At 38.8% G+C, this 25,226-nt stretch overlaps 1 protein-coding gene across 2 annotated transcripts in view; it reads left to right on the top strand.

The window, feature by feature from the left end:
- The window catches only part of thsd7ba (thrombospondin, type I, domain containing 7Ba), a 234,907-nt gene extending 217,182 nt beyond the window's left edge, over nt 1-17,725 (top strand). For both annotated transcript variants that reach the window (XM_058081143.1, XM_058081144.1), the window contains 5 exons: nt 3,788-3,883; nt 9,376-9,458; nt 11,435-11,624; nt 13,321-13,408; nt 13,729-17,725. In XM_058081143.1, the coding sequence (XP_057937126.1) occupies nt 3,788-3,883; nt 9,376-9,458; nt 11,435-11,624; nt 13,321-13,408; nt 13,729-13,810 (539 nt within the window). In that variant the 3' untranslated portion in view covers nt 13,811-17,725. The remainder of the gene's footprint in view (nt 1-3,787; nt 3,884-9,375; nt 9,459-11,434; nt 11,625-13,320; nt 13,409-13,728) is intronic.
- The last annotated feature ends 7,501 nt before the right edge of the window (nt 17,726-25,226 follow it).

The following is a 25,226-nucleotide window of genomic DNA, read 5'->3' as shown; positions in this document are numbered from 1 at the left end:
CTTCGGGAGTGAGGCGGGGTACACCCTGGACTGGTTGCCAGCCAATCACAGGGCACATTCACACTCACATTCATACTTACGGACAATTTGGAGTCGCCAATTAACCTAGCATGTTTTTGGAATGGGGGAGGAAACCGGATTACCCGCAGAAAACCCGGGGGAGAAACATGGGGAGAACATGCAAACTCCACACAGAGATGGCCGAGGGTGGAATTGAACCCTGGTCTCCTAGCTGTGAGTTCTGTGCGCTAACCACTAGACCGCCGTGCCGCCCCGGAATCTAAACACTTCTATACATTATTCACAAGTGCAGTTTTATTAAAAAAGAAAATATATATCTGTATGAAACATGTCCTGAGTTTAATTATAAAATATTAGCAAGATTGAATTTGATCTTTTCCTGTTTAAATTTATCCCGGGTGCGTTCTTTCAGCGCATGCTCAGATATGACGTAACACGCAGATCCAGACGTTCTTCAGTTTTAAAAAAGGAGGCCGGCAATCGGCACTGGACTAAGCAAAGTTTGTTTTTGATTCAAAAATTTCAAAACAAAGATTTTTGGTCTGTGGTATGCCACAAGATTTTTCCAATGTAAAAAACGTGCCGTGGCTCAAAAAAGGTTGAAAAACACTGATCTAGACTTAAGACCTTTACATATTATATTCGACTATTGGTTTGTAACATGCCTGGCCTGGGCTCACACTGACTATGTATATCCACAATTACTTCTACATTGCACCATGACCGCAATTACTGCAATTTCCCATATTATATCATGTAAATCGGTGGAGTGTCATCATTGGATTGGGGATGAGATCCTGCCCCAGGTGGAGGCGTTTAAGTACCTTGGGGTATTGTGCACGCGTGAAGGGAGGATGGAACTCAAGTGGTGAAACTGAGCTGAGCCAAAAAGCAAAGCGCTCAATTTACCAGTCTATACATTCCTCCCCTCTCACCGATGGTCATAAGCTTTGGGTGGTGACCAAAAGCAGGGGTCCCAACCTTTTTTGCACCACGGACCGGTGTGATTTGGGTCTTTTTTTTCACGCACAGGCAATGTGTGGCAGAAAAATACAGCAAATGTTAAGTGCAGGGGAAATATAACTCACCCGCTGAATCAGTGGGAGGCCTGAGCTTGTTTCGTTGAGACGAGATGGTGTCATCTAGGTGTGATGGGAGACAGTGAGTCGTTAATAAATTATGTATTATTTCTGTGCGGCTCGGTAGCAAATGCACCATGGCCCGGCGGTTGGGGACCCCTGACCAAAAGGACAAGATCCCAGGTACAGGCGGATGAATTCAGTTTCCTTTGTAGGGTGGCTGGGCTCTCCCTTAGAGATAAGGAACTCGGAGAAGCTCAGAGTAGAACCGCTGCTCTTCTGGCACTGAGAGAGGCCAGATGAGGTGGCTCGGGTATTTGGTCCATATGCCCCCCTGGGGGGTGTTCAAGGCTTTCATCCGGCCAGGTAGGAGGCCTCAGGGAAGACCTGAGAGACATTGGAGAGACTATGTCTCTCATCTGACCTGGGGCCTCAGGATTCCCTGGGAGGACCCGGATGAAGTATCTGTGGGCGTATTCTGTAGTGATGGCGAGATGAAGCCCCATGAGGCTTTGAACCATTGGATTCATTTCTTGAAGCTTCATGTGCACACAAAACCACCTGCTGGCCTTGGATACAATTACAGGCGAATTTATCTTTATGTGTGATGCATTCAACGCTGATCTGTTTTTGCCCTTGGAAATGATTATGTACTACAAAAAATTGTATAACCAAATGATTAATCTACAAAGTGTAAGATAAAATATACAGTATATATAAAATACTGAATGTTTTCTTCCATGTTTTCTTTCCATAAAGGCCATGTATCATGTGATATGTATAGCTTCATAATGGTTGTGTTGGTAATACTGTAATATATTAATATTATAATGTAGTACTATTAACCTTACCATGGACGGGTGAAGGTCCAGTTTCATGTTTATGTTCGTGAAAGGCACGTTAATGCCTGAACATGGATGAGGTGTTATTATTGTACCCCAACTCCTTGAAACACAATAAACACTTCACCTCTCAATAACAATGACAAACATTGAAAATACAGGTTCTGAAATGCAAACATACCATCTATTAATAGTGTTGATTTGGCTTCCTGATTAAGTCAAAATGTTTCCCCACAATTTTGTCTTTCTAGCTGGCTCCATATCTTGTCTCTCTGAAGTCCAAACTAACGTAACCGTATAGTAACCAAACCATCGACAAACACTATCCACACGCTCAGCTGACTGACTCTTACCACAAAACCCTACATTTTAATGTTTAAGCCTGAGGGGTTTATATCGCTGAGTGACAGGCAAACATCACGACTAATTCTGAACCTTTTCCCGAAGCCGTCACGTGGTACAGCCGGGCAGCGAGGCTTTGGATGTCATCAATTCCGGCCCCTCCCCCTTCGCGGAAGTGCCCACTCGATTACTCGACACACGCTTGTAACATCACTACTATTCTGGTTTAGGCTGCTGACCCGACCTCGGATAAGCAAAAGAACCGAATTAGTGTATGAGAACCACGCCCTTAGAGGAGGTTGTGTTGAGGTAACAAAATCGTAAGAATGTTATGTTCTATGACTGAGTTGAGCAATGCAACTGAAAGCATTTCCTATCAGGAGTAAATTATATTTGACCAACCACCTTTTTGCATAAAACCACTGATTACCACGGATCTGTAAGTGAACCATTCTTGGCAGCATTGAACTTTACGATGGGATTTTAGTTGCGGAAGTTGCGTCTCCCCTAAACCGTCCCTCCTGCAACCTACGTTAACATGACAATCTTTTTGTATCAGATGCTGCCTGCCTCTTTCTTTAATTCCATTGTGTTTCTCACCTTCTTTACACTTTGTGAACAGTGTGCTGATGAGGCTTTCAAGCCAACTGCGTATATCTGAGTGTTTCTGACTGAGCATCTGAACATTCGATGACGCCACAATTCAGAGTCACGTGACGAATGTGGGTTTCAATAAACCCAGGCTAAAGGTTAAATACTGATATACAAAGCTGTTCATCTCTTTAATAATGATTGTGCTATATTAATTTCAAATTGAAGCAGTGTCACAGGCTATTATTAAAAGTTCACGATTCTAATTGTGGAAAGGTTGTGACCGTTTAATCACATGTCAATTGAACATTGAGGACCATTGATTCACCAGGCTTTACATATTGTAGGTTTTTTTTTTTATTTTAGTTATGTCGTTCTAAGTCTTGTGTTTTTTTGTTTCATCAAATAATCTTGCCCTTTTCCTCTTGTCACACCTTGATACTCTGAATAATAAACCACAGGCTTCTTATTTCCTCATTAATTAGCCGCTCTTAAAACGTGTATGCAAAATGCCATTTGTCAAGTACTTGGCATTTAATTTAATGCTACACTCTAGTCTTGCAGTATTTGGCATTTTAATGTGATCTTTTTTTCTTTTTTTTCCAATTGATGATGCTAGTTATCACAGTATTTCAGTGTTCCCAAGTCTTGTACTGCAAACACCCCCAGCCACAGCATGAATGTCCTCCAAAAGTAAGTCACTAATAGAGTTCCAAACAATTCCAGCTATCCAATTTCCTGTAATCCGCATGGAGTGGTAACCCTTGTACCCCTTTTCCTACAACCACATGATGTCTTACTCTATAATGTGTAGTACAGGGCTGGTAAATATCCTTTGGAGCCCAACAATCAAGTTGTATGGTCGATACGAGCTGCTAATGAGCATCATCTGCCTCTCTGCTTGTGCTGCAGGAGGCCAATGCCACAGTTACCAGTGGAGAACAGGAGGATGGAGCAATAATGAGAGAGCGGTGTGGTGTCAGCGCTCAGATGGCGTCATCGTCACAGGTGAACATGTCAGCTGACTCGTGTTGTCCTAGAAATATGCAGATGTGCGTGTAAATGTGAATATCCATAAATTCCCTTGTTTATCGCGGTTAATCAGATCAACTCTCAAAATTAGATTTTTTTAGTTATTCATGAAATATTTTCATAGTTAGAGCATAGATAACCTTCTTATGACCTTCTAAATATGTTTTAACATTATTAGTGCTCTCTAACATGATATAACTGTTACGGTGGGTGGCACTTGTGCCAGGTGTTGAGGACCCCAGAGCAGAGACCAAGGCATTCATTCATTCATTCATTCATTCATTTTTTGCCGCTTTTTCCTCACAAAGGTTGCGGGGGGTGCTGGAGCCTATCCCTGGACTGGTCACCAGCCAATCACAGGGCACATATAGACAAACAACCATTCACACTCACATTCATACCTATGGACAATTTGGAGTCTCCAATTAACCTAGCATGTTTTTGGAATGTGGGAGGAAACCGGAGTACCCGGAGAAAACTCCACACAGAGATGGCCGAGGGTGGAATTGAACCCCGGTCTCCTAGCTGTGAGGTCTGCGCGCTAACCACTAGACCGCCGTGTCGCCAGAGACCAAGGCAAATGTAGAAAAAAAGTATTTAATAAAAAACAAAGTACAACGAAAGACGCCATTGACAGAAGGTCACTGGGAAACTAAAAGTACAAATAAAAGAGTACAAAGTAGCAAATAAGGATTTACAAAGTGGCTCATCTGCTTACAAAAATACGAGTTACAGGGTAGAGAGACAAAAGGTCAGGAGCAAAAATGAAGCGTGCACTGTGCAGTCAGGACGAGTCATGACACGGTAAACCAGGGGTCTCAAACTCAATTTACCTGGGGGCCACCGGAGCTACGTTCTGGGTGAAGCTGGACCGCATCAGGTTTTCCAAAAAAAACCAAAACGCATTTATTAAAAATTGGAAAAAAATCAATTAAAAAACTATCTTCAATGCTTTTGCTTCTGCTATACCCTACACTTTTTCAGTACTTTGGTTCCGGTTTTCCACACCAAAATATCTGATAAAACATTCCACTGTTCTCAAATATCTTAATTTTTATTTTTCTGTACACAAAATAAGATTAAAAAAAAAATAAACAAACTAAGAATAAAGACAATAAATCAATCAATCAGTCATAAATAAGTAAAATAATAATAAAACAGCAAATAAGAAAAACTTAAGAAACCACATACAGTTGGTAGAGAAATTATTTTTTTCAGATTCAAATGTACAGTATTAACAGTTATTTAACCTTTAACATGAACATTAATGAAACTAATTTGACCCAATTAGCAAGTTAGCATCGTACTCAGTTCCATCTGGGAGCAGCGTCGTAACTTTAACATGTTTGATGAGATGCTTTATCTTGACGTGTATTTTCCATTTTATTCCTAATCATTTCCTGCATTTATTTGTACCCAGCATCATAAGCCTTTAGCTTCATTGCTAATCCAAAGCAATACAGGGCGGGGTAACAGGGTAACAGTATGGGCGGGACAAAATCATGTTAATTGTGTCCGGTGTGCCATTTCAACATTAAACTTTGATATCAAGGTGGGGGCCTCAAACTAGCGTCTCGCGGGCTGCATTTGGCCCGCGGGCCGCGAGTTTGAGACACCTGCGGTAAACGATCTGACAGGTGAACAATGGAAGTGGAGGGGGATATGAAGGCCTAATAGCTGATGGGGAACTGGTGTGCAGACCAGGAGAACAAGGCAGGAGACAACAACATCCCTTTACTCACCCGTACACTCCTATTTCATGAAAAAACTAGATATAGTTTGAGAGATTAAGACATAAATAGGACATAATATTTTACCCTCCATGAATGTTGATACGTTATCACTGTAGAGACAATCTTTGCCAGTTGAGCTAGTTTATTATTTGCCCAAATGAAATCACTGTAAAAGTGAAGCATGCAGCGTAAAAAGAACATTTAGGTACACATGAAGTGTATAGTATGGTTTAATACAGTATAGCATGGTATAAAAAAGCAAAAAAGCAGTGCAACTTTGACGAAAGTTAGCGATTTTGCAGCTAACATGATGCTAACAAATAATGGGAAAACCCATAGGCAGGCTAACAATTTGGGTAATGGGATTCACCTAGTACACATACAGAACCCAGGTAACCAGGTAAAAGATTCTGTTTAAAAACTGTGTATGTCTCCCCATTTGTTGCTGTCAGTTCAATCCCGCGATAGTTTTTTGTGACGTCATTTGGTCACGTAGTGTGGTGCGGCTAATCGGCATTTCCTTCAGAAAAACCCAGATTTGGGTCCAAAATTAAAGCACCTCCAAAAACATTTTATTATTTCATATACATGTAGTAATGGGTACATTCATGGTAACATGTAATACTTTCAGTATTTTGCCGTGTATTGGTCATTTTAAGCATTACTGGAACTTACTTCCTTCGTCAACAACATCGACATTTTTCAATCACTAATCATGGAAGACTTCATGAGAGCTGCAGGCCAATGGGGCGGTCCTACGAACTTTGTTGGGGGGGGGGGGCGTGAGAGGCAAGGAGGACTTTCAAAATGAGTGCAGTATAAATTTGTCGTACTCATATGTTTGACTATTGAATACGCTCGTATGCTTCACTGCTCTCCATTTTGTGGAATTTGACTGGTTTCAGTTTGGAGTTCAGTCTGTAAGTACAGATACCAATTTCTCAATAGTATTTCAAATCTGGTCAGGGGCACAAAAACCCCTCTGTACTCCAGTGACGGAGGGGTATGACAGAATAATAACTGCGAACCACGGCCCCAGGCAGAATAACATTACTGGGTGCTCAGCAGGTCCAGCTATCGTGAAAGACTAAGCCATTCTCATAGCGTTAGCATGTAGTACTAGTACTAAATGTTTCATGGACTAAATAAGAGCTTAATAAAAACATACAATGTTGGGTGGCGACTGATGGGATGGCTGTATCTTCCAGCACAAGCTAGTTGTGCACCCTTATTGAGCTGGTAAATTTCAACATAGTCCTCAGGTAAGAAATAATGAAGTGCAAACGAGCATCCAGCTGAGTCTACCAAGCGATGTTGAGAGCAAGTATCCATTTGATGACCAACATTTCAGCTTATTGGGAAAATGTTGTACAATACACGTGCGAGGCATGATTATAACCAAGCATTTACTACAGTAGAAAAGTACAAACTATTGTAGGTTCTGCAATAACAATGTCGCTGTACTTTAGTTAATATGCAGGTCACGCTAGGTCAATGAAACGTTGTTGTTTTTTTGGAGGTTTTTATCAAGGGCTTTATAGCTGTGTCCCATTACGTGCATTACGTTTGCTGCCTCGTGCTAGCTGTTTTTGTCTCTCTCTCTCTCACACAGAAAAGATAATGACTTGTTTTCACGTTTCACATGAGGATTGTTTCCCTTTAAACTTAAACTATTATTCAACTCTGTACTACGGTGCTACGGTTTGTTTCATTTGTTATGCTTTCTACACATTTCTATCATAATAATCAGGGCTGTCAAATGATTACAAAATGTAATCAGATTAATCATGTTTTTTAATTAATCATGATTAATCACCATTAGCAACTATGTCTGAAATCTGATCATTTTTACTGTATTTAATGAACAGAAAAATACATTACAGAACGGGATGATATATATACATATTTGTATATATGATACCACACATCATTTACTTGTTTACCCTAGTGTACGTCTTTGAATGTGTGACTACTAAATCTCTCTTGAACGGCCTATATAGTATATATTAATTCATTCATTCATTCATTTTCTACTGCGTTTCCTCACGAGAGTCGCGGGGGGTGCTGGAGCCTATCCCAGCTGTCTTTGGGCGAGAGGCGGGGTACACCCAGGACTGGTTGCCAGCCAATCACAGGGCACATATAGACAAACAACCATTCACACTCACATTCATACCTATGGACAATTTGGAGTGGCCAATTAACCTAGCATGTTTTTTTGGAATGTGGGAGGAGTACCTGGAGAAAACCCACGTATGCACGGGGAGAACATGCAAACTCCACACAGAGAGATGGCCGAGGGTGGAATTGAACCCTTGTCTCCTAGCTGTGAGGTCTGCGTGCTAACCACTCGACCACCGTGCCGCCCTATATAGTATATATATTTTACTAAATATATTAATTTTATGATTGAGAATGCTAAATTTAGGTCAAAAACATGTAAAATTAGCTTAAATGTGTAGATTTTTTAAATCAATAATAGGCCGTATTTCAACCACAAAACAGTCTGATTTATTAAACGTGATGTGGCGAAGGATGACTGGTGTGGGCAACGTACACATGCAAACGGAGAACATGCAAACTCAGAGATAGCCGAGGGTGGGATTGAACTCGGGTCTCCTAGCTATCTAAACTTGTTGATATGGAGTGACATGACTTTTCTTTTCTTATGTTGTCCTTGTAAACGTTCGTCATCCATCGTCTTTGATGCTAAAAACACATCAAAAATAGACTTTGGCGTCGTGTAAAAATGCAACATGCGTTTCAATTCACACGCACATGGTGTGAATTGAAACGTGATTTGAAAGCGTATGACGCACTACTCCCATGCAACATTACACATCTGATGTGAACTCGTCGTTGTGCACAAAGCCCAAAGCCACAACTTGGAAATAACTCCAGATTGCGGACATACTTAGCTAGCAACGGCATAAAAGTGATACTTATGTCATTTTCCTGCCATTTCAAACATCCCTAGTCTTAATACAAAACACATCCAAGTGCAAGCTTAGTGCGTTGTGCACTAAACTACAAGTGCATCAATAAGTATAATCCAGCTTTTGTGAGGGTGGGGGGGTTACTGGAACAGATGCACTGTGTTCCGACGGATACGGTCGCCTCACCCCACGACGCGATATTTAATCTTCTCCAACAAAATCCCATACATCCTTTTCAAAATTGCTTGTGACACGCCTTCCGCATTTCACATGTGAATTTTAGCACAGCGCTGTAGTGGAATTTACCACCTTATCTGATTCGCCTATTCTCAGTGCGGCCTTCATTGATTCCTCCTCTCCCTCTTAGCATAAGTAATCAATAAGCCAGAGGCTGAGCTGGGAGACTTTCAATCCATATAAATATAATCATGCGTTTGTATGTGTGGGAAGAAAAGCAGGCATGGAGACATGGAACAAAGGTAACCGTGCTGTGGGAATGAAAGCTGAGGGTGAGCTCCGTGTGCTGTAAATAGAAGCTGAATGTGATCCTATCGCTTAAGAGGAAGTGTTTCTGGCAAATATGAGCCCACAAGGAATAACCTCCCTTTTCCAGATGAAGCCCAACACCCTTTGATATTTTGACATGCAATTTTCCATGTTGGAATTAAAATGTTCACAGATTGATCATGGACCTTGATAGGCAGCGAAGCCCATTAATCAGTGGTGACACTACATTCATTTAGTGATCGATGACTCAAGGCACTCAAGTGAAAAATATTTTCTTTTTCCCCCCTTGCAGGGGGGTGTTTCCCGCAGAAAAGACCGAGCATGATCCGCCACTGCCATCCACGGTGCACCAAACCCTTCTCACACTGCACGTCGGTAAGTTGGCACGACCAGCGTCATACGATATGATAGCTACTGTAGTCACTGACATCACTGACATCTTGAATTTGTATGAATACGCAATAAAGTATAATCATATTTGAGAGGGTTAGGAATTGCATTCAAATTGAACAGCAATCAAGGAGCGGTCATAGGAAACATACAGACAAGTTTGTAGTTATACCGCCCCTCAAAGGAGACTTCATGCAACTACAACAAAATCACAATGGATGATATTTAGCAGGGCCCTCAGTTCTATTTGTCCAAGGGACATGATTTCTCTCGACAGCCAGAAAATGATCACATTATGATTTAAAATGATTTAGCATTATCATAATGATATTATAAATTATTATATTATTATATTGTATTATAAAATATTATGAATTATTATAAATATTATACATTATACATTGTTTGTTTTGTTTGTTTAGTGCAAGGGTGTCCAAACATGTTCCACCAAGGGCCACATGGCTACAAATGAAAGGATGCAAAGGCCACTTTAATGTTTGGTAAAGCGACACACGCTGCATATGCTAAGAAGTTATATATACTGTAGATATATTTCATGAAAAAGCTGCATGTGAGCTTTGTGATATACTGTAAATGGAAACATGTATTATTACCATGAACTTGACTCTTATTTTTCCCCATTTAAAAATGTTCCAATTTTCCAAACTTTCTTCTTCATCTTTGTAAATCTTCTTTTCAGAATGTTATGAATTTGTTATGTTGTTGACTATTTTGACTTTATTCCCATAATATTACAACTACCGTTACCACCATGTTATAACTTTTTCCTCAACCTCATTTTCCAAAAATTACAGCTTTATTTTTTTTATTAGAATGCAACTTTTTGTTTAGTCTTTAGACCTTATTTTTGTAAAAAAAAAAAAAATTTAGCTTTCATTTCAATTTTGCATGTCAATTATTTTTTCAATTATGTCAATTATCTTCTCATAATTAAGACTTCATTATGGCCACAATATTTTTCATATTATTAATGTTAACATAACAATGTTATGTTTTATCTAATTTTCCGAAATTACCGTATTTTCTGGACTATAAGTCGCATTTTTTTTTATAGGTCGGCTGTTCCTGTGACTTATACTCCAGAGCGACTTATAAATGAAAAAACTGTTTATGCTACATAAACACTGGACACCTTTTCTGTTCATGTTTATTTTTTGTGTAGCTGAATAACCATTGTGTTAGCATATCTTACACCTATTCAGCCTGTTCTCTATTCTTTTATTGTTAGAACTTGCCTTCCAAGAGGACATAATGTCTGTTTTGGTCAAGTAGTTTGGAAAATAAAGTACCCGCAAAAAATGCGACTTATACTCCAGTGCGACTTATGTATGTTTTTTTCTACCTAATTATGCATTTTTGGCCTTGTGCAACTTATACACCGGAGCGACTTATAGGCCAGAAACTATGGTATAACTTTGTTTTTTTTTTTTTTTTTATTTCTGGTAATGTTATGTAAAGTAAAAAAAAAAATCTTTTTTCTTGAATATTTGAAATCTATGCCGCTAAAAACGATTTTACTTTCTTTGCATAACATTATGACTTCCTTCTTGTGAAATTACAGCCATTTTTATCAATTTCTGCTGGGTTTTTCTTCCATTTTCATTTCAACATTCTTCTTGCAATTATTACTTTGTTCCTGTAGTATTTGAATGTATCTTTGTAACATTATAACTTTTCCCCAACCTATTTTTTTCCCCCAAATTGCAACTTTAATTAAATTGCAAAAAATAGCATCGGTTTTCTTTTATATTTTAACTTTATTCTACTATGATAATAAATTATGGTATTTTTCCTCATAATATTGTGACGTGTTAGTTTTTACATGTGAACAGACCCTTATTATCTGTATTGTTATTAAAAATACGAAAGTCCAGATAGATAACAAACTCTTGTGTCGACTAAATAAGCAATGTAAATCATGTCCTCCCCTCCCCGTGCAGAGTGGAGTGTGTGGGTGTGAGAAGGGTTACACTGAAGTAATGACCACACACGGCTTCTTGGACTACTGCACTCGAACTCCAGGAGTTGACACCAACAAGAAAGCTGATGTGAAAACCAACTCTGGAAGATCAAAACCATCCCGAGCCCGGGACCGGCACACAGAGTGGACCTTACGACCTGTTGGCCCAGGTACTGATATGGAAATGATGTGTACTGCTTGACCCGTGTCCCTGACATCATTACTTTTCAATACTGGCTTTATAGAGCTTGAATCACTTGGCTGGGGGTGGGGGGATGGAATAGTATTCCTCCAAGGGACTGTATGCAACTCAAGATTACATTTTTTAACCCAAAAAAATAACAGAAATATAAAGATACATCCATCCATCCATTTTCTATACCGCTTATCCTCACTAGGGTCACAGGAAATGCTGGAGCCTATCCCAGCTGTCTTCACCCTGGACTGGTGGCCAGCCAATCACAGTATAAACATACAGTGCATATATGGAATTTAAACCACTAGAGTCACATTTACACTTGTTACCCAATACAGTACACATTCTAAGACATATTATAAGACAATAAATAAGGCATAATATACATACCAATGTACGTATTACGCACCGGCTCTGCAATTTGGGGGAAATTTGTAGGTTGTGGCCAGCACGTAGAAGAAGTAGAAGTGTGTCATACAGTCTGTATCGTCTCTGTCACAAACGCCTCCAAATGAGTACTGATAATTTAGCCATTGATATTCTGGAAAATTCTTGATTTCGGTAAAAATAATATAATAAATTTGCCTAAATGTTCGACTACAAAATTCAACTACAAAATGTATAAATTCTGAAAAATTCTGAAAAAATTCTGAAAAAAAAAACATGGAATTTGAAGGAGCGAGGGATTACTGCACTCAAATGATACTCAAAGTTGACTCATTGGATCAGTCTTTGATATTTTGTAGAACCTGTTTTTTGTGGCTATATATATGCAAAAATGCAGAAAATGGTCATATCCCACAATGTTAGAGAATCTTCTTATCAGAATGTTATGAATTTGTTATGTTCTTGACTATTTTGACTCTATTCCCATAATATTACAACTACTGTTACCACTATGTTATAACCAAATTTTTCAAAAATGACAGCTTTATTTTTTTTATTAGAATGCAACTTTTTGTTTATTCTTTAGACCTTATTTTTGTAAAAACTTTAGCTTTCATTTCAATTTTGCATGTCAATTATCTTTTCAATTATGTCAATTATCTTCTCATAATTAAGGCTTCATTATGGCCACAATATGTTTCATATTATTAACGTTAACATTACAATGTAATATCGTTTTCCTCAATCTAATTTTCCTTTAAACATTTTCCTGGATCCAGACGGTGATCCGGATCACCCCCCCCCCCCCCCCCCCCCCCCCCGAAAAAAAATCACTTCTTCCATATCTGACAATTCCTGAAAAGAAACTGAAAAAACTGAAAAACCAAATCCATTCAGAACTTTTGAAGTTATTTCAAAAACATAACATATATTTTGGGTCTTTTTGGCAAGAATACCTGTCAAAAACAGGACACTTTCATCACTTTCCAAAAAAAAAATAAAAAAATCATGTAGTCCGGCTATTACACCGTTTGTTCAGTTTGTCCCAATTTCCATTCCTGTTGTTGTTGTCATAGGCCATACATTCAGTGACAGCTGGCAAAACTTTGCCAAACGTCTATCATTATCTGACAGCAAACATAACCAATGCGCCGGGGAACCCATTGCAGACAGTCCCTTTGACGAAGGCTGAACCCGATTCTTTATTTTGAGAAGAAACGTTTGAATATTTCCTCATGAAAGATGAACATAAATACATCTAACGATAGACTTTCATTGCACAGATGGAAGAGTAAAGCTGTGGGTTTACGCTGTGACTACCGTCGGATTCATCTTAATACTCTTCGTTATTGCATTCTCCTTCCTGGTGTGGTATGTACCATATTACTTGCTCAAGAGATGCCTTTCTTGCAAGAACTCTCGCAGAATAGGAAGCTTTACATAGTAAATGCAAACAGACAGAAAAAGCCAAGACAATGCCTAGCCATCTGTTTTCAACGAGCGGAGTTCTGTCACATTATGACTTATATACCTGAAAACATCCCGCCTGTAGTGTGCTGCTGCTATCACATAATGGAATTCTCCAAAAAGACTGATATCACGTCAGGCGGCCTTGTGGCAACAAATCAGACGGTGCTGTCAGCTTTCTTCTCTTCTCTGTCTTGTCACTTTTTTTTTTTTTTTTTTTTCAGTAAACCAGCCCAACCCTCAAAGACATCTCCTCCGCCACAGAAGCCTTTGACCCTGGCATACGACGGTGACATCGATATGTAAGCATGTTGGTTTTCCTCCATCGGGATGCTCCCTGCCTTCTCAGGCTGACACTTTAACGCATTGGCTATGGAAGGACGCCAGGAAGATGTTTGTTTTTAAAGAACCCATTTGCAACAAAAGCAGAAATGCGGAAAAGAAGTAAGCAGTTTTTGGTTTTTTTGTGCGTGTTGAAAATGAACAGGACCAAACGGCTTGTTGTTGCCTCATTTTAGTGTTGGAAGACATTCATGACATACAAAGGCTGGACATTGAACACTTCTTTCCCATTATCGTCGGATATTTGTAAAAGAAATGTCGCAACTTTTTTGTGTCAACAGCCTTCGTTGCTGAGAATAAACAAAAAGCTCTATGCACTATGTTAGTGCTGATTAAACAATTCCTTTTCCTTTGAAATGACTTTTATAGTGTTTGAAATGTTATGCAAGTTGTCCGATTCTATTTTGTTGATGATGCCATATGTTGTATCCACGTGGAAACCAAATGCAGGCTTGCCTTTCTTTAGTAAACACAATGATGCAGTCGTCCACATTCATATATCACATCAAAATATGCTAAGTTGAATGACAAAATAACATACAATAAACAACATGCCATTGGCGGGCGGTGCATTTCCTACCTGGGCCTTCAGTGGAGACCCAATCCACCTATTTAATACCACCACGGTGGCATCACACTTATATACGAACCATTAATAATGTACAAAAACACATTCTAACAACACGTGGCATTACAGAATTGGGGATGAATACAATTACTTGGTTTTGTAACAGTTAATTGGCTCCCATGATAAGTGAATTTCTGCAAGGTAGGATTCCTTTTTCATAAATCATGTATAAACAAACATTATTAGAGCCCTTGGGACATTTAATAACACCCCTATAGTCACCTTTACACCCATATTACTCAACATAGGAGAAATAAAAGAAAGTAAAACATAAATAAGACATAATGTTAGCATCGGGAGCGGTCTTTTTTTGTTCTTTTACTTCCTGTTCCGGATAGCACGTCCTCCAGTGGTGTCTTACTGACACCTTGTGAACAGTGATCATCTCACCATCTTTGAATGGATTTTCTGAATGCCTTATATTTGTATTTTAGGTTAAAATAAGTCGTATTTGACCACAAAACATTAATGAATCTGCAAAATTGTGGAATTCAAAGAGGCGAGGGATTACTGTATTAGTAAAGGATGAAACCCAATTCATTGTCTCGCAATAACTGACAACATCATCTGGAGTACTTCAGAGGCAATATTTATCTCATCTGTGAGACTTCCAATGGCAAACAAAACCTTTGCCAAGCTGACTTACATATAAACTCACATGTTCATATAACGCACTTAGCGTGTGCTGTCCATGTGAGGAGGTGTACAAGATGTTTGAGTGACTTAGGCCAGCACTCATAACACTGAAGGCCCTGGGCAGATTAGCTTGACATTGCAACACATACAGTATCTGATTGGACCAAAAAAAATGTACCAAATACTATAATTAAAGTTGTAAATGTCGGACAGTGCTTCCGAGTGTTTAGGCTAGCAGGGACCGCCCACCACTACAATACATACTTTGAATGCAACACCAGAACTGTAAAGATACAGCTAGGCCCATGAGTATTTGGACAGTTTTTGCCGTGATACTCAAAGTTGACTCATTGGATCAGTCTTTGATATGTTGTAGAACCTGTTTTTTGTGGCTGTATATATGCAAAAATGCAGAAAATGGTCGTATCCCGCAATGTTAAAGAATCCTTTAAACATTTCCCTGGATCCAGACGGTGAAAATAATCACTTCTTCCATATCTGACAATTCCTGAAAACTCAGTCCAAATCCATTCAGAACTTTTGAAGTTATTTCAAAAACATAACATCCACGTTGCACTTGGCTTCTCACTGACCTTGATGGAGGTAAAATACTTTCTATAACCTAAGACACAAATTCCAAAGGGACAACATTCCAAAGTTACGTTTTGGAATGTAACCAGTATTTTCGGGCACAATTTGCACTTGAATTTTAACTGTCCTTGTGCATGAAGTCTCCAAATTTACAAGACTTCATCTGCATTGACCTTGAACATATATTCTTGAACATATATATTTTAATACCTGTCAAAAACAGGACATTTTCGTCACTTTCCAAAAAAAAAAAAAAAACAGGACATGAACAGGTCATGTAGTCCCGCTATTATGCCGTTTGTTATTTCTGTTTGTTCACACCAGTACTGTAAAGATACAGTTTCTGCGGTGATACACCATTAAATACATTAATTAAATAAAGCAATTAAAATGTCATTGAAGTGTAGACCTTCAGGTTAACTTACGAGGTTGCACAAAATTATGATATTTAATATTATGTTTAGTGTCCTTATCTATCAGCACTGTGACACGTCCTACCCGTTTAGCCGCATTTGGCTGCATGTGATCATTGAATGTCGTCCTTTCCGCCTCACACTTCATCCTGTCATATGTCATAACATGGCCTTCACCTTGTTCGACAAATGATGGAGTGTGAATCATGTGATGTCCATTCTTTCCTCTTACTTTTCTCTTCACATCAACCCTCCCGTTATCTACTGTACTTTGTCCTCACTGGTTCTGCTTGGAAACACTGGTGCAACATGGGTGGAACACACATCTTGTCGCCCCGGCCTGGGCAAACTACCATCCATGGGCCTTAGTCAGGTCATTAATCCAACCGCCGATGTTTCCAAATAATTTTTTTAAGCCTCTAACAGCAATGGGATTTGCAGTTTTCATATTACCGGAACTCCTGAACTATCAAAATTATTCCAATGGTTTGTGAAGCGAGAGACTGCGCTTTCTAGTGATTTTACGGTCATTACAGTAATCATAGAGACCTCATGCTTTCAGTGACAAAGTGCTATTTTATTTGACATTTTATTTGGGCCTTTTTCACAACTGTGGGAAGAATGGAATGCAAGGTGGATTGGCGCAGCGTCTGTAATAATGCGGACTACGAATCAGTTCATGCAGTTTACTGGTCAATGTATGTTCCTATCCTTAGCTATGGTAATGAGCTTTGGGTCGTGGCCCAAATGAATTTCCTCCATAGGGTGGCTGGGCTCTCCCTTAGAGAAGCACATTCAATTCGAAGTCCAGCCACTGCTTCTCCACAATGAGAGAAAACAGATGAGGTGGCTCGTGTACCTGGTCAGGATGCCTCCAGGACACCTCCCTGGGGAGGTGTTTAGGACAAATCCAACCGGTAGGAGGCCTCGGGGAAGACAGGACATGTTGGAGAGACTATGTCTCTTAAATGGCTTGGGAACACCTTAGGATCCGCCTGCAGGAATTACATGGAGTAGCCAGGGAGAGGGACGTTTGGGCTCCGCTGCTTAGGCTTCGGATAATCAGAAAAAGATGGATGGACTTGGGTGTTTTTTACACTTCACTGTCATGATTGTTGGAAATTCTGGTGGAAGACCTCATTTTCCCTTTTTTTATATATAATGTTCTTATTTTCCTTAAGTTGTCCTTGGTTTCATCAAGTCTAAAGCTCTCATTCTGTTCTGGAATGTTCCAATGAATAACATCTTGACTGATTGATTTCAAACCCATTATGGTCGATGTATCAAGGCAAAAACACTGTCCAAATACTTCTGCACCAAGCTGTACATATGTCTTCTGTACATGCGACTGCATCATGCACACATACACACACACACACACACACACACACACGAGCACAGAGAGCTGACCCAAGGCAATGTCATTAATTTTTCTTACTGGTCAACATGAACAATAAAAACCAAATAAAAGCACATATTTAGTGATTTATCTTCTGCACAAGTCCTTTTTATTCTGATTTCCACGCTTTGCTTATGCAAAAAAATTTCAATTCCGCATCATCATCTCAGTGTACCCTGGAATAAAAGAATCAACTCGTACATTTCAACATGCAACCCTTAGTGCATTATTCATTTGACAGAGTGAAGTATTCAGTAAGAGTAGGCAGCTGACAACGACGTACGCTATCTTTTTTTTTGGCCCCCTGCCTCCACAATCTGAATATTTGCTCTGGTGTTATCTGACCTCCTTTTGAATGTATTACCAATAACTATCACCTACGAATGGTTGTGACTTGTAGCAATTGTATTTTCAGCAGCTGATTGTGTGCAGGTAAGCTTGATCTTTTTTGGACAAAAGTGCTCAAAGTGGCCTTGAAAATGCTCTGTTTTACTAGTTGTGGAACCGTTTCAAAAGATAGAGTCATAAATGATAAACTGTGAAACATGGATCATTTCTGGAAGGAACATGACGTACAGGTGGTCATCGGTTTACAGCGTTTCGTGGCTATGTAGGCAGGCCCATAAATTCATTAAAAAAAACATAAACACAACATTTTTCACTGTTGCGACCATGATTAAAGATCATTAAAGGGTTCCAATGTCTATCCGGTCTTTGTAAGGATGGCACCGAGGTGGTTGATTAACAATCTCTTTATTCCAATAAACAAAACAGACTATTGTCGGTCGGACTATGTCAAATATCCGCAAAGTCAACTGTCCTCTCTGCAGTAACTCACACCAAAACCCGACTGGTAAGTGACCCGAGGACCACCTGTTTCTGGTTTGTGTTAGCATTCCATTTCGATTTTATTTCTCTGTTAAAAAGATTAGATATATAGATTGCCTTGTGTCCCAGAAAACTTAGTAGTCCCTCATTGTTTACAGTACCATGTTACTTGTGTTACTATTGTGTGTAATTGGACAGCTGGACAATGATGCAAATAAATTGTGGAATCCTGTGAAACCAAATAATGTCATTGTTTTGTGGCAATAAATTAGAAATACCCTTACAAAACAGGGCGGAATAATTTCCCACAATGGTCACAGGATGTGAGCGGAAGTCTATCTTTGGTCTATTCTAATTGATTTATTTCAGACTGTCGCTTTTGTTTAAGCAAAGGTTTAATTCAAATGCTTGTGTCATGGCCATCTGATATGAGGCAAAGCTGTAGGCTGATCTTGTCAAGTTCAATTAATTTCATTCCAGAAGCTCTCCGGGCATATTTGCTGGTCTCAGTGATGATACGTGAACAGTTTGACAATGGCAGTATCTCGTTGTAATCAGGACTCATTCATTATACCAGCTGGATCATTTGACCAAGATTTAGGATGTGAGAAAACAATGAACACCCTGTAAGTGATGGAAAATGAACATTAGAATCAATACTGACTCAATTTTTCCGTTCAAACCCGATCTGCTCCGTGACACTGATTGACTTCATGAGAAAAACGAAAATAAAAACTGCTTATGTTGCTTATCTCTGACCCGAAGCCTGGCTATTTGGTTGTCAATTACATTATCGTGTTTATACATACTAGTAGCAATGTTACACACTATAAATCAATCACTTCCCACCATTGAGACCTATCCAGTGATATAACATGTTCTTCACATCATATGTGCTGCATTCGTTTTTAGTAGCACATATGAGAAAAGTAAATAAGTATGAAAAACTAGAAACGCTTCTGCTGAATTTTTTACACAGTTTTTCCTGCATTAATTGCAGCAGAATAAATAATGTAGAACTAAGGAATGAATAACTAAGGCACATGAATGTAGTTACTGAGAAACTGAGGCACGTACATGTAGAGTAGTTACTGAGGAACTAATGAAGAACTAAGGAACAAATGACTAAGGCACAAGGATATAGTTACTGAGGAACTAAGGCACATAAATATAGAGTAGTTACTGAGGAACTAAGGCATGTAGATTTAGAGTAGTTACTGAGGAACTAATGAAGAACTAAGGAACAAATGACTAAGGCACAAGGATATAGTTACTGAGGAAATAAGGCACATAAATATAGAGTAGTTACTGAGGAACTAAGGCATGTAGATTTAGAGTAGTTACTGAGGAACTAATGAAGAACTAAGAAACGAATAACTAAGGCCCATAAATGTATTTACTAAGGAACTAGGGCACAGAGTAGGTACAGAGGAACTAATGAAAAACTAAGGAACTAATGACCAAGACCCATATATTTTGAGTAGTTACTGAGGAACCGATGAAGAATGAATGAGTACAGGAGTTACTGAGGAACTAAGGCACATACATTTTCAGTCGTTACTGAGGAACTAATGAAGAACTAAGGAACAAATGACTAAGGCCCATAAATGTAGTTACTGAGGAACTAAGGCACGTACATTTAGAGTAGTTACTGAGGAACTAATGAAGAACTAAGAAACAAATGACTAAGGCCCATAAATGCACTTACTGAGGAACTAAGGCACGTACATTTAGAGTAGTTACTGAGGAACTAATGAAGAACTAAGGAGCAAATGACTAAGGCACAAGGATGTAGTTACTGGGGAACTAAGGCACATAAATATAGAGTAGTTCCTGAGGAACTAAGGCACGTACATTTAGAGTAGTTACTGAGGAACTAATGAAGAACTAAGGAACGAATGACTAAGACCCATAAATTTAGTTACTAAGGAACTAAGGCACATACATTTAGAGTAGTTACTGAGGAACTAATGAAGAACTAAGGAATGAATGACTAAGGCCCATAAATGTAGTTACTAAGGAACTAAGGCACAGAGTAGGTACTGAGCAATAATGAAAAACTAATGACCAAGACCCATATATTTTGAGTAGTTACTGAGGAACCGATGAAGAACGAATGAGTACAGGAGTTACTGAGGAACTAAGGCACATACATTTTCAGTCGTTACTGAGGAACTAATGAAGAACTAAGGCACGAATGACTATGGCCCATAAATGTAGTTACTGAGGAACTAAGGCACGTACATTTAGAGTAGTTACTGAGGAACCAATGAAGAACTAAGAAACTAATGACTAAGGCCCATAAATGTAGTTACTGAGGAACTAAGGCACGTACATTTAGAGTAGTTACTGAGGAACTAATGAAGAACTAAGGAATGACTAAGGCATAAATGTAGTTACTGAGGAACTAAGGCAAAGTAGGTACTGAGGAATAATGAAAAACTAAGGAACTAATGACCAAGACCCATATATTTTGAGTAGTTACTGAGGAACCAATGAAGAACGAATGAGTACAGGAGTAATGGCAGCAGCAGGATACAACAACAGAGGACAGAGCGACAAATGATAATGATCACACAATCGGGAAAAGCACACACCTGAACTAAATAGACAGGACAAATTAGGGACAGGTGTGGGTGATAAGCACAACCAAGGCAGACAAGGCAAAACAGGAAGTCAAATACAAAACAAGAGCATCCAAAACAGAAACTAAAGCCCAGAGAGGGGACATAGACATACTGTTAAGTGGGACCCTACACAGGGCGTGACAAGGTAGGTTCATTCCTCATTAACTACTGTAATTTTGTGTACCTTACTGTAAAGTGTTACCTTAAATTGGTAGGAATGGAATATTTTCCAGTATCAAAATTTCATCATCATGGACACTTAGTGTATTTCACTTTTACAGTAACCGTTAAAGTCTCCCATTTATATTTACTTAAGCGGTTAATTACTGTATTAACAGTACTGCTGCCTGTCTGCCCTGTGTTGCAGTGCACCCTGCTCTCTCCAGGGGCAGAACCATCTGGGGCGCACTATTTGCCAATTAGTGTGCTGGGCCTTCTTATGATGGTCGTCCACACCGGCTCAGCGCCAGATTGTTTCCGAACTACATGCCTATGTAACGGCCTTTATTAGGTTTCTGAAGGACAAAAGAATGAAAATAAAGTTATTTTCTCTCCACTTCTGCACCCCTCGTCAACGCCAACCACGTTGTATGGCAAAGAGAGGAAGCACTTGTTTTAATGGTAAACAAAACACAGATTTTATATTTACAATGTTTCACAACACTGCTAACTAGTAGCCAACATAAGTAACGCAGTGGGGGAGAGAAGTGGAAGGAGCGATTAATGACACGTGAAAAAGTATTATGATTACAAAAAAGAAAAACGCATACCTGAAGGACAAAAGAATGAAAATAAAGTTCTTTTCTCTCCACTTCTGCACCCTACACAGACGGAACATAAATTGCACAATGTAACAAAAACCATGACGAGCCTAGTGTAACGCAAATCCCGCCAGAAGTGTAAATGAAAAGAAGCCCTTTTAACTAAAACCAACGATCAAAATAACATAAAACCACTTGAAAAGACAAATATATCGACATAAAAACAATATACACAATAACACAGATGACCAAATCTTAAACTAAACAACACATTTTATCTGCAGCTCTTTAACTGAACTTACCCTCATCAATGCCAACCATGTTGTGTGGCAAAGAGAGGAAGTGCTACCAGAGCTGGGGCCAATTACGGAAGCCCGGGAGGAGCAGAAGTGAAATGATAAAATAAAGCACATACAAAGAAAGCAATGAAAATAGAGTAAACAAGATAAGAAAAATAAATAACTAATTTAGATAAAATTCACACAATAACTAAATAATAATAAATTCACGCATTTAGAAAATAAATAATAAAGTGCATTTTTAACTCTGTTACACCTACATCCCTTGCATTGTTTTTTCTTTGATGCGTTATTTTCTGGTCTACTGCTTTACCGCTGCTGTGAATGTTACCCTGCCTGGCTACCTCCAGAAGTGGTCATTTTCTGTACATGCTAAAGTTAATTCCATGCCTGAACTTTCAGCAGCGTCTTTTTTTGATAGCCTTTTGCTATTTGTTCCTGCCCAGCACTCAGAAGCGCCCTTAGTTTTTTTGTGTATTTATCTTCTGCACTTATATTTCCGCAATACCCTTCGTTCTAGTTTTGTTTTTTTTTTACCTTCATGTTTTGTGTTGTACTTTATTTACCTTTTTGGCATTTTTGGATTTGTATTTTTTTCCGATTGTATTGGAGTCATTGAATGATGCGACCAATTCTCAAAGGATATAATTTCAGCAAGAACTATTTAAACTCTCCAGCAACCCAGAAACCCATCCCGTCGGGAAAATGGCGGGGCCGTGCAAAGGTGACGAGACAGATTACAATTTAGTAATAACAAGTGAGAAGAATAAAGGGCTGAGGGATTAGCATGAAACAAAAAGATTAAAAAAAGCCTGAGGCTGACACTGAAAATTGCAAAAAGCTGATGTACAGACTCTGGTGCTTTTCTTTCTACACATAATACGTATGTATATAAATGGACCAGAGTTACCAGTGTCACCATTTATTGAGAACCCATGGACATGGGAGCAAGAATAATTGGAGCATCACTACAAGGGGAGCGGCTTTTTTTGAGCTCAAGCTGATCCGCTGGCATTCTCTGATGATATTATTCATCATTCAATGGAACACGCTACATATGCCTACTTTTTGAGCTGAGAATCAGGAATAAAATGCAATATGAAATATTAATTGGGATCATGTTAGCAGATGTCACATCAGTCCATTGTGAGTTCTCAAGCCTGTTGGTCTTTTTCTCCTACAATATTTGCTGCAGGAATAAGCTCTCTGAGGCATCAATCAACTGCAATGAATTAAAAACAGTCACCACAAAACACATCAACACTGCCACTCAGTGGTCACCACGACGTATGCATGTCTCATGATATTACTTATTTGTAACAGATGAGTATAATTAAGGTTTTCACTTTGATATGGTCATGAATTAATGGATCACTGTCAAGAATGGATCAAAATACAGTATATTTCTATGCCGCTTATCCTCACTTAGGTCGCGGATGTATGCTGGAGCCTATTCCAGCGACACCCCCAGGGTACACCCTGGACTGGTCGCCAGCCAATCGCATTTTTGCACAAAAGAAGAATAATGTGACGTCAAACGCACACAGTATTTACACTTTTGCAGAATACCCCCAAATTTACATTTACATTTTGCAAATAAATACAAAACAATACAGTATAAATAGCCTGGAAATAATCACATAAAACACAGCAATCAAACTGAAACTATTTAAATATCCACAAAATCAGTCTTTATAATTTCTTTCGTAATATTAATTTATGAGTAATAAAATGTAATAGTCTTGATGTTTTCATGCAGCTGTAAAACTAATCTTCCAGTAATCCCTCGTTACTTAGCGGCTTCCCTGCATCACGGCTATTAAAAATATGTTTATTAATAAAAATGCTGTTTTGTAGTTAAATATGACCAAAAACCATGTCAAAAACATGCATATTTAAGTAAATTGTACATATGTTTTGCCTAAATTAAGCATTTTCAGAAAACTAAACAACAAAGGCATTCAGAAGACGCATTGAAAGATGATATGTAGATGATGACATGATATGATTCAATGATATCTAGTATTCTACACTGGTCACTACGTGTCTGTAATCTTACTGTATTTTTCGGTGAGACACACAAGCACCAGACTTGATTACAGAAACAATAATCTTTTTTGGGGGGGGATATTTGAATGGTCAACAGGCACAATAATCCTTAACATGGGCTACTGTTGTGCAAAGCTAACACTCTAAACCCCCAACATCACTTCCTGCTCACCCACCCATTCAGTTCCCATTTGCAGCAACACACAGCAGCACAAGCATTATTTATGTCTTATTTTCTCTTATTATGTCCACTATATTGGACAATACCAATGTCAAGGTGATGATAGGGGTGTTATTTCATGTCCAAAGAACTCTAATAATGTTGAAAAAAACAAATTTAGAAGGTTTTTTATGCGCTAGCTCTAGCTAATTACAGTTGGGTCTGGAAGTAATTAGCCATGACAAGCGAGGGATTGCTGTGTTGCCTAATAAACCAATGTGTATTTTAATATGTATAAAAATAGATTTTTTTTTTTATTTGACAAGGGTGCGTTAGTAAATCATGGGCTGGTCTAGGTTATAAAGTTGTATTATTTTGTAATGCTAATTAGCAAAAGGTAGCAAGTTTTTAGGCAAAAATGAGGGCTGACAGACAAGATGGCGCAAGCTCCCGTAATTAATAAAAAGGACTTTGAAATTCAGACCGGGCGGAACATGAAACAAATAAAGTGAAGAAAAGTGATGAAATTTGGTTCTGTTTTCTTGTCATCTTTTCAGGATTCATCGTTTTGCAATGTGGAAAAAGAGGCAAAAAGCAGGATGCCTTACATGGAGGGACGTTGGCCGTGGTCATTAATAGGACGCTTTACACGGTCTGACTTCCTACAGTTGCTACAGTCTTCAGCCAAAATAAAAAAATTGGGTCAGTCTTTGTGAATTAGACATAACTTTTGTTACTATGAATGAAATTCCAATCAGATGGACTCTGTGACCTAATTACAAACTATTTTGGGTTTCTTGGCCTAATTCCTGCTTGGCATTAGAGGATAGCAAGTGGGAACTGTGGGAGTTATGCATAACCAACAGAGAGGCCTCCTTTTCTTCTCGTCGAGGTTTGCTTTAGTAATCAACTCCCGATGATGCAGTCTCATACGCTCCTGCTGGGTCTATTTGATAAGAGTGGACGGAAATATGACACTAAGGATTTTC

This window comes from Doryrhamphus excisus, chromosome 9 (assembly GCF_030265055.1).
Source record: "Doryrhamphus excisus isolate RoL2022-K1 chromosome 9, RoL_Dexc_1.0, whole genome shotgun sequence".
NCBI classification, from domain to species: domain Eukaryota; kingdom Metazoa; phylum Chordata; class Actinopteri; order Syngnathiformes; family Syngnathidae; genus Doryrhamphus; species Doryrhamphus excisus.
The sequence above is the reverse complement of the archived record's forward strand: the minus strand, read 5'-3'. Positions and strand labels throughout refer to the sequence as shown.